The 10,480-nt window shown below is 34.2% G+C and overlaps 1 protein-coding gene across 1 annotated transcript; it reads left to right on the forward strand.

Annotated features, from left to right (window-relative positions):
- Positions 1–88: 88 nt before the first annotated feature.
- LOC106068170 (U1 small nuclear ribonucleoprotein C-like) lies at positions 89–9,191 on the forward strand. The gene is made up of 6 exons (XM_056044168.1): positions 89–251; positions 4,413–4,455; positions 4,622–4,730; positions 6,714–6,809; positions 7,624–7,761; positions 8,979–9,191. The coding sequence occupies exons 1-6, from the start codon at positions 244–246 to the stop codon at positions 9,062–9,064; spliced, it is 480 nt and encodes a 159-aa protein (XP_055900143.1). The 5' UTR covers positions 89–243; the 3' UTR covers positions 9,065–9,191.
- Positions 9,192–10,480: the final 1,289 nt, after the last annotated feature.

Below are 10,480 nucleotides of genomic sequence, written 5' to 3' on the forward strand. Positions count from 1 at the left end.
TAACTCGAGACTATAACTACTATTAGATCTAGTAGATGTTTTTCAACATGTAGCGCACCATAGACAATTTAATGTTACGGATCAACACCAAAATGAAATTTAGCTTCCGGAAGTGAGGAACAAATGTTGTCGAGTGTCTATTAAATTTGACTGTGTTGCTTTGTTTGGAAACAATTAATGAATTATTTAAACTAGACTAAACTAGGTGATTAGATCTAGTAGTTTGTTAAAATTCGTTTAGCTATGCCTAAGTAAGTATACTTGTTCAAATGATATTTAGATCTAATCGGTATACGATTGTTAACTCACTCGTCTGAGACTGAAGACAGTTGTCAGTTGAGTCAGTCAACTGACTGACTCACTGAGTTGATGAAGACATACTGACATTAGTGATCATTAGTGACATTGATTATGATTGATTGAAGTTATTATTAATTATATAAAAAAATGATTATTTGAAGTGAGAGTAAATTGATTTAATTCACTGTAAATCTGAGTAAATTAGTGTAAATTAAGTCATAAGACAAGTGTAGACTGTAGATTGTAGATCTAGTCATTGTTGACACAGTAGACACTAGTGTTACTGTTACGTGTAGACAATGAATTTTAAATCAGTACTGAGACACTGAGTGTAACTGAGTAAACACAGTCACAGTTAATCATATGATATAGATCTAGATCTAAAATGAATCATATACTCATATACATAATCATAATGAGTTATCAATATGAATATCAGTAGACTGTCAGTAGACTAGTGACTAGACATTCAATAATTAAGATTTAAGATCATCAATCTGACAGTGAGATCTATTCAACTAATAATAATAATATTCACTCTAGGCCAGAGCCTAGATCTATATAATAGTAATTAGTATATATAAACCTGGTGGTGGCACAGATGGGGGTAGTGGTGTGAGTGTAGTCAGTCAACGCAAATCGCCCCAGGCCAGCGCTAGACGAGCGGTCAACCGTGACGAGTACGACGATCGGCCGAGACGAGTGTCAACAAGAGGGTTCGGGAAGAATCGCCGTCGTGAACAGAGCTCATTAGCGTCACGAGAATTGTAGTCATCTGACCACCTAGAAAGGTCGAGCGGCGTTCTGTCCGGTTCTATAAGGCCAGTAGGGACCCTATATAAAGAGCGGAGGTGTCGCAGTCAAGACGGTTCACGAGAGAAGGTTCAGGAAGCGGGTTCACGACAGGAGTTCAGAACACGGTCGACTACAGCACAGTTCAACGGTGTGGTTCTGTACGGAGCATTACGACGGTTCAGTGCGGAGTACTGTCAAGTACAGTTGAGACGACCGGCGTCTTGATCTTGGTCTGTGATCAAGTCCGACACATCGAGCTCAAGTGTGTGAAGTCAGTCCCGAACTGTTGAACCCAGTGCAAGCCCGGAACGAGACGGAGAGGCCAGTGCAAGACTTGATACGACGGAGAGCTATTTGTACTGTTCTACGTGCTGCCAATTGTACAGTATTGGCTGTTATTTATGGACATTAAACCTTTACGTTATTTTGGAGCCCTGACTTGTCAAGTTCTTTAAGTTGGTGGTGTATGGTGCAGTTTGCAGAGAGCCTGGATAGTGAGATTCGTAACAATATAGTATATAAATATAAATAGTACTACTATAGTCTATAGATCTATGGTAGATTCTTATAACTGAACACCGACTTTCTGGAACTAGGTCAATTTGTTATTTTATTTTTTTATTTGGTGAAGGTTTAACTTACAAAAAAACTGAAAGCAGATTCTTATTCTTCAACTAAAGGACTATAAAAATAGCTGTGTTTCATTGAATTACCACTCATAGTCAAGATTTTATTTTAAAATAAATAGTCACTTCATGCTCCTATTTTGAACGCAGTTTTTGGGCTTTCTCCTTCAGTTGAACAGTGAGCACCGTTGTTGAACACCACTATGTAATTGCTAATAAATTATATCTGTGTTACTTAAAAATTATTTAGATTGTAGTAAAAGAAGTAGATTCACTTTTGCAATATGTATTTATAGTCTATTTCCTCTCTCTCTCTCTCTCTATATATATATATATATATATATATTATATATATATAACAAAATTACAGTAACTTATCTAAAATTGGACATGCGCAGTCCCGAAACGTCGTTTTTAGCTCCAAACATAAAAATAAATGAATTACAAACAAAAAAAGTGACCTGTTCAAGAAAGGAGAATTCGATGGAGTGTTCAAAATATAAGAACCTCCTCTAGATCTAGTATTCTAGAAGCTATATTTAGATTTACTAGAGGTCTAGGATCTCTAAGTTAACTCTAAACTATGATCTTAATCGTATCTCTCAACTCTCATCTTATAAAATACAGTCTCAGTCTAACTTAGTCTAAGAGTAAGAGTCTAATTAAGAGTTTAGACTTTTTTTTTTTAGAGTATGACTTTAGTCTTAGACAGTAGAGTATCTAGAATCTAGAGTTTTAGAGAGTGGATCTACTCTAGTACTGTCTACTGAGTAGTTAACTAGAGTCTCAGTCTTGAGTCAAGAGTACTACACTTACTACTAGAACTTCAATGGCTGCTTGCCAGCTTTTGAAAAGTTCAGAAAAGAGTTTTATGCCCCTGCCCAGCCGCTATTAATTTTTACTCTGTTTATACAGTGGTCCTTAGATTTTTCTAATTTGAACCCTGCCTGACGACTTCCATGAGTTCAAATGGGATTAGATTTAGACATCTAGAACTATTATAATGTAAGATAGACCTTCCACTTCCGGCCATCTATATAGATTTTATAGATGTATGGCTACTTTACATGACTGTATAGTGAAGTATAGTGAGTTACTGAGTATAAGTCTGATAGAATATAAATCTAATAATAATAGATCTATATTGGATCTAGAGTCACTAGAGATGTAGATCCAAATTATTAGATTTAAGTAGATCTAGATTATAGATATAGTGAGTTTTTTCTATATCTAACTAATAACTAATCATTACTAATGCTTTAAAAGCCCAGTGTGGTAGAGATCCACTTCTTGTAAACAACTTGTATCAGCATGAAAAAGAGTCACATAAGGATTTAGGAAGCCTCAATATATATATATATATACAGATTTATTGCTTAACATTCTCTTCCTCTAAGCATTGCTCCTCATCTGTTTGTTCTTGCTTGTCTTGCTTAAGAACTCAGCAGAGATTCAGCAGCTTTCTCTCAATTGCTTTTCAAAGCATTTTTGGTGGACTTCATGTGCAAAGTTTAATAAACAGTTTCTCCTGTATAAAATGTAATAATCAGTGAAACAAACAGAAGTGTAGCTCATACTTTTCTAAAACTCAAGCATGTTTGATTTTCAAACACATTTATTCTTTAAAGTTGTTTGAGAGAGAAGTTGTTACAATACCAGTAAAGCAGTTATCTATTATAGAATGCTCAGACTGCCTGGACCCTGATATAAAGCATCTGCAAAAAGCTTTCTCCTCTCATCTATATGTACAAACAATAGTGACTTGCGTGCATTTTGTGTGCATGTGTGCAGTAAAGCTTATGCAGTGTAATTATTATGTAATATGACATTATTTAAAGAAAATATTAAATAAAACGATTCGAGAATAATTTTATAAAATTCAGCAACATCTTTTTAAGTCGTTGTGACAGGCCAGTTAAAAAACGCCGGGGGGGAGGGGGTTTACAAAATTTCCTAATATTTTTTTTTTAAGTCTGTTCCCATCACTGATATATATATATATATATATATATATATATATATATATATATATATATATATATATATATATATATATAAAGACTCAAACATTAAGGCTTGTAACTTTAATGTTGTAATTTGTAATTTCAATTGTAAAGCATACTAATCTAATGGAAAAGTAATTAGTCTAGAGATCTAATTACAAATAGAAAAGTAATTAGTCTAAATATTTTGCTAATGCTAGATCTATGATAGAATCTACTCTTCTAGCTAGATCTAGAAACAGAATACAAAGCATATCTAAATTGTCTAGGACTAGACAAGATATACAGATCTAGATATCTACTTTAGATTTAGTATTAGATCTGGATTCAATTGACCGGTCTAGTAGTCCAAGTAGTTGTATTATGTTACATGTATCATTGTTATTTGTATGATGTACTCATAAAGATGCACACCATCTAAGCCATTAGATCTACATCAGTAGATCATTATGATGATTAGATACCATCAGTGCATCATTATCACGATAATGATGACATTAATGATGGTCATGAGTAGACAATAGATCAATCTAAAGCTCTAGATTCTTGATTAAAAGATAATCATTACCACTAGATAGAGTACACTTTTCCATTGGCCACTTTTAATAATAATTTGAAAAAAAAACAACAACTTTCAATCATATTTGGTTCAGTATATATATATTAATTTGATTTTTTTAAATTTCAGATATTACTGTGATTACTGCGATACCTATTTAACACATGACTCTGTAAGTAGTTAAAAAGTAAATTCCACGCACTACTATAAGTCATTAAGTATAGATTAGTACATTTAACACTAGACAAACATATTTTTTTTTTATTATTTTTTATGTATGTAATATGTGTTTAAAAAGTAACACTACACTTATAATTGTCAACTTTTTCTTTATAAAGCCTTCCGTCCGTAAAACTCACTGCAATGGTCGCAAACACAAAGAGAATGTGAGGTTATACTATCAGAAATGGTTGGAAGAACAAGTACAGAAACTAGTTGATGACACAAGTAAGTTTCCATTGTTTCAGTTGGTCTTCTGAAATATATTTAGTTATACACCAATCCAGTGGCTTCTTCTAGTCAGCTTTTTGCTGCTGAGCTGTGAGCTCTTTTGCAGACTGTGCCAAGGAAATATAGTGTGCTGTTCTCTTCAGTTGTTCAGTACTGCCGTACTGGTTGGTTATGTTGGGCTGTAGTAGTAGTAGTGTCTGCCTAAGGTGGATTAGGAATGGGCATTCAAAGAGGATATGGTTTACAGTTTTATAAGGGTGGGCGCAGTGTCTACAAAGGGGGAGTTGAGTGGGATTTATTTTGATAAGATGGTAATTTAACAGCGTTGTGTGTCATGCCAAATGTAACCTGTTTCTTTATTTAGTTATTAAATTTATTTGAAAATCCAGGATCACTAATACTTAGCTATACACCTTTTAAATGTCGTTACTGGCTTGTACAGTTTTTTTTACTGAATTATACTTAGACATTTTTTTAATACCAGTACTCACTAGCAATATTTGATGCTGATATTTTTTTTTTACTAGCTCACTCCCAACTTCCATACACTCTCTTCTACTTTTAAATAAGGCTTACTAATTATATTCATTTTTTCTGAAGCAATTTGTAGGACTACATGAACAACTTTATAACTTTTAGTGATCTACCATTAACATTATTCTTTTCTCATTTAATAAAATATGTTCTTAGTTTACACATTGATGGCCTCATTTAGTTGTAGGATGACCTCAGTTCACCTCGTAGAGGACTTTTTGATGTCACTGTAAAGCCATATTCTTGAGAGACATTCTCGTCCACATATAACACAGGTTAAGGTGACATTGGCTTTGGTGGCAGAGGAACCAGTCATTTTTCGTTTGGCATGCTTTTCTACCAGAGGTGGTGCCAATATTTTTTTGCTTTCTTTGTTCCCATCTCTTCCCAGTAATATTAACGCATTATTGCTATATTAAATTTGATTATTTCCTACTGCAGCTTTAATTTTTTTTTTAACCTGAACATCATCACATTTTCATATTTATATGCATGAATTTATTGTGTGTCTATAATTGTATATATATGTGTCGTTGACTCAATACTTTTGAGGCTGAGTGTCAGGATGTGTTACATGATGTTAGGATGAGATTGTGTTAATCAGATAATGTGTTTCTGATTTGTATAGATAATTTTGTGTAGATATCTCCTTTAGACAATTTCTGAATTCTCCAACAATATCATGATGCTGAAGAGACTACTTTAAAGTATAAACTCAAGACTGAAATACAAAGCTTACATTCTGGAACTTGGAATCACTTTAATAATATACACACCACATAAAAGTATAATACTTACTTAGACTTGGGCGTTCCCGCGCCGTTCGGCGCATTGGGCAGCAACGTGTCTCCACAAAGGTCTGTCACTAGCAATGTCTGAATCCTCCTCCCACCTGGTGTCCACTGTCCTGAGGTCCTCCATGAAAGTGTGGCGCCAAGTTATTTCAGGGCGTCCCTGTTTGCGCTTTCCTCGTATTGGCCTCATTGTCATCGCAACTCTTGGAATGCGTAGTTCATTTTATCGGAGCACATGGAGCACAACCTCACTAAGTGTTTGACTCGTTTGAGACCCGATCTATCTATTCAAAACTATTCAGTTTAAATTCATTTACTCTAGTAGCAGATCTCTCTCAAAACTGAATATCCAAGTCTTTAAATACTACTTCTAGCATCATCCTAACTATTTTTAAAGCTTACGGAAAAACCATCATCATTTTAAATAAACCTGCCATTACTATCAACAACATACAACCATGACCTTGCGCTGCAAATATTCAATCTAAAAATAAACTAGTGCAATAGCTCCTTTACATTATGTGACAGTCTTATTTGACAGTTGTATACATACTTAACTTGTGTGTTTCTTTGAGAGTATAAATAGCATGATGTCAACTATTTTAGTATTTTTACCAAAGTATTGGATAATATTTTGTCTCTTCTACTTTAGCTGCTGCATATCAAGCAGGAAAAATAACAGCCAATCCATTCACTGGCCCAGGAATGCCTGGACCCGGAGGTGTTATGATTCCACCACCTGGTGCTCGTAAGTGTTTTTTGGTCATTCACACATGAAATATGGATTAATGATTAGAAATACAGTATCCTTTTAAATTTACGCCATATTGCCCTTATGCATTTACATTTTATACTATCTTTAAATCAGTTACTTTTTAGGTAATGAATATTTAAAATTAATTATTGTTTCCAAGGAGCTTCAGTTCACACTTTTGGGTAGGTTTCCAGAACCTTTTGTTGTCAGTAGCCGTCAACATGTTCTTTGACTTATTTTTTAAAGTGTGAAAGTTAGGATTCCAGCAAAGATTTATTAAAATAAATGAAATAAATTATGGCTTTTATATAGTGCTACTTTCATGCTTATTGCATGCTCAGAGTGCTATGGTCCAATCTCATTTGTGGACCAGTGGGGAGAAGGGAGTATCTGGGAGAAGGTTTTCCGTGCTGCCTTTAGGCGCTCAGTAAACTCTGCCCGAGTCAGGCGTCGAACCTCGAGCCCCCTTTATAATAGCCAAGCCAAGTTCAAGCGTACTTGGCCTCTCAACCACGCTTGCAGCAGAGAACTGGCCTAAACTTTTCTGATCTGCTTATATGTAATTCTATTGTTTGACTTCCTGGGCTTTAATGGTTCCAAATTTCGAACTCAATTTCAAATCACTCAACCTAGACAGGCTATTGAGTTTTATACTTTTCAGCCATTGTATTAGAAATCAGTTTTTGTTTCAACAAAGGGAAATAGCAAAACCTGCTTTTTACCTTCTTGTCTGTAGAACAGATAATTGTGACAATGCATATAATGATTACAGCTGACATCAATGCAAATACTCCTTTTTATTTTTCAGCAAATATGCCAAAGCCTATGATGGGTGGACCTGGTATGCCTGGACAAATGGGACCAATGAGAGGGCCAATGCCAGGCCCCCCTGGTGGTCCTATGATGCCTATGATGGGCCCAGGTCCCATGGGGCCTATGATGCCAGGTATGATATATATGAAGGTTCCATTTATATTTAGTTCAGTGACAAAAATTAGGTAGAATAGGTACAGTAACATTTAAAGCAGTGTCACTTTTCTGAGTTTACTTTAATAATGAGAAAACTTTGGTGGTTTATAAATTCCTCTCCTCCTCCTCCTCTCCCCCCTCCCCCCCCCCCCCCCCCCCCAACTTAAAAGATCTAGCCTGGTTGGAATGTGATTGATGAAGTTTCTGTTATTTGACTCAGTTGTATAGGCATGTATGTCACATTCAGCAGCACTTAAGGCCTTCATGGATGCAAAATGTGATAGCTTTTGTCATTTTCTTACCAAACAAAAATGTTGTTGAATACCCTATCCAAAACAAGTACTGTAGCTTCTCTATATTCAGTGTACTTTTTGGTGTATTTATTGCAAGAAGAATCATGTACAGCCCTACTCATTTCTTTAAACTTTTTATATCCTAGCTTAATCATATTATATATTTTGTCAAAGCAAAATCAAGTTCAATTTTCCATTGTATTGCCTGAGTTATGATGTATGCCTCTTAGGCCTGTAGGGTAACAAATATTTGCTAATCTGTGACATCCTACTGTAGGTGAAAAGATCTTCCTGTAAAATTTAACATCCTACTTTCAATGTTAACTGGTTCATGGTATTAGGAAAGAGTTAGGCAGGAATGGTCTTAATTAAAAGCTACTGTAAATCTGATAGAGAAAACAACATCAGTTGCAATGGCAGTGTCTGATTCAGAGTTAAAAATAGATCTACTTGATGGCGTCAACGAGAATGCCTGAAATCACTTCTTTGATTAATTTAACTTGCTCCACAAGTTTCATCAATCAAATCTGCTTTCAAATCATTTAATATCCCATTTTTTTAAAAATATTTTTTAAAATATGTCTTAGGCATAAATATACTAAATGTGTTCTTTATGACCTATGTATATTCTACTTGTGTAGTGGCATACAATTTTGCAAAGCTATTCATATTTTAAAAAATGTCTAAGATTGTTTACATTCTTTTTAAACTTCTAATGCACTTTTTTAGATAGTAAATATAGAATTTCAATGAATTAAACTGTTACTGATCACTAGTTTCTTCTAAATCTTAGCAAGCACAAAGTTTTTAAGTTTGTATACTTTGTCTTCCAGAGTTTTATAACAATTGTTAAGTTCAAAACTTAAGATTGTAGCCAACTGAATCATGATTTATCTTTCAGGGATGCGACCTATGGGCCCGCCAATGGGAGGACCACCAATGGGAATGATGCCGATGGGTCCTATGAGACCAATGATAAGAAAATAGCCAAGCCACATGTTTCTCATTTGTACATAGCCATTAACATTGTCGCGTTTCCTGTGTGTGACTGAAGATGTTATTGTTGAAGGACAATTTTTTTTAAATGAATAAACTGTTGAATGTGAACAAACCATTTTTGTGTGTTGTGATACTTTCTTTTAGTAACTTAAAGAACATTTTTAGAGGATTATTCTAATGCATATCACTGTGTTAGTCATTCAAGTTGAGAGTACCAGGTGAAAGTTTGAATAATTTGTTGAAGAAATATATTTAGTAATTTACATTGGGTAAAGACTCCCAATTTGAAAAGTTGCTTTTGTGTTCTTTTACTTCAAAATTCTTCTTTTTTTGTTTCAATTGGTTACGTTTAGACATTACTATTGCAATTAGTATATACATTAAGTCTTTAGTACAAAACATTAAGTGATGCAATATCTTTAGGTTAAAACATGGACTTTTTTTTTTACTTTTAACAAAATAAAACTGCAGAAAGACTTGGAAACATTGCGTTAGTATTCTAAAGAAGGATTCATCAAATCAATATTTGGACAAAAAGTCGAAGCAGTCAACGAATTCGCATACGCTTCCGCTTCTTTCATTTTATCTATAAACATTAGAGAAAAAAAAAGAGAAGTCATGTTCCACAATTCACCCAAAAAAATCTACTAAGCCCCAACGATCCTTTTAAAAGGAGATCCCCTTTACATGGTAGACCACTTCACATATCTAGGTATCATGGTATCGAATAATGCATCATTTTTAAGGGAAGTTGATAACTGTCTGGCCACCTGCCTACAAAAATCAATGTAAGTGGTTCTCTCAACCCTTCAATATGGATCTAAGACATGCTGGTGCAGTGTAGCCACGTAAAATACTGCACTCCTCATTAATCATCTGACTCGAAGATAAGGCTTGTATAAAGGCATCAAGGAAACCTGCTTCCAGATACCCCCTTCCCCCACCATAGAGATTGGACCGTAGCTCTCTGTTAATGCTATAAGCATGAAAGTTGCACTATAAAAAAAAGTTATTTAATTATTACAATGCAATTCATAAATATTCATAACTTTTTAGTTTGTATTTTAATAATGCATAGACTCTTACAATCAGTTATAAATTTTTTTTCTCCTTTATATACACATATCTTGAAATTTTGAAGAAAATCATTAGAACCGTTTTCGAAATAAAATTTATATAACCTAAATATATAAATACAAACATACAAGATTTTAAGAGTATAGGATTTAGAATTGCTTTAAATAAAAGTCAGTTGTTTTTCTTTGTGGGAAGAGAGGAAGGCTGGAACCTTCCGACATTTTCCCTTCTTTATACCAAGCTGACCATGCAGGGATTACCATTTGAGTTTCTACCAGCATTTGAACAAGAAACATTTTTAATCTTCTGTTCTGAATAGTTTTATTT

This window comes from Biomphalaria glabrata, chromosome 10, assembly GCF_947242115.1.
Source record: "Biomphalaria glabrata chromosome 10, xgBioGlab47.1, whole genome shotgun sequence".
In the NCBI taxonomy this organism is placed as follows: domain Eukaryota; kingdom Metazoa; phylum Mollusca; class Gastropoda; family Planorbidae; genus Biomphalaria; species Biomphalaria glabrata.

Coding starts and splice junctions, on each gene's coding strand:
- LOC106068170 (XM_056044168.1), top strand. Junction 4,731..6,713: donor GAAACTAGTTGATGACACAA/GTAAGTTTCCAT, acceptor CTTCTACTTTAG/CTGCTGCATATCAAGCAGGA. Junction 7,762..8,978: donor CATGGGGCCTATGATGCCAG/GTATGATATATA, acceptor TTTATCTTTCAG/GGATGCGACCTATGGGCCCG.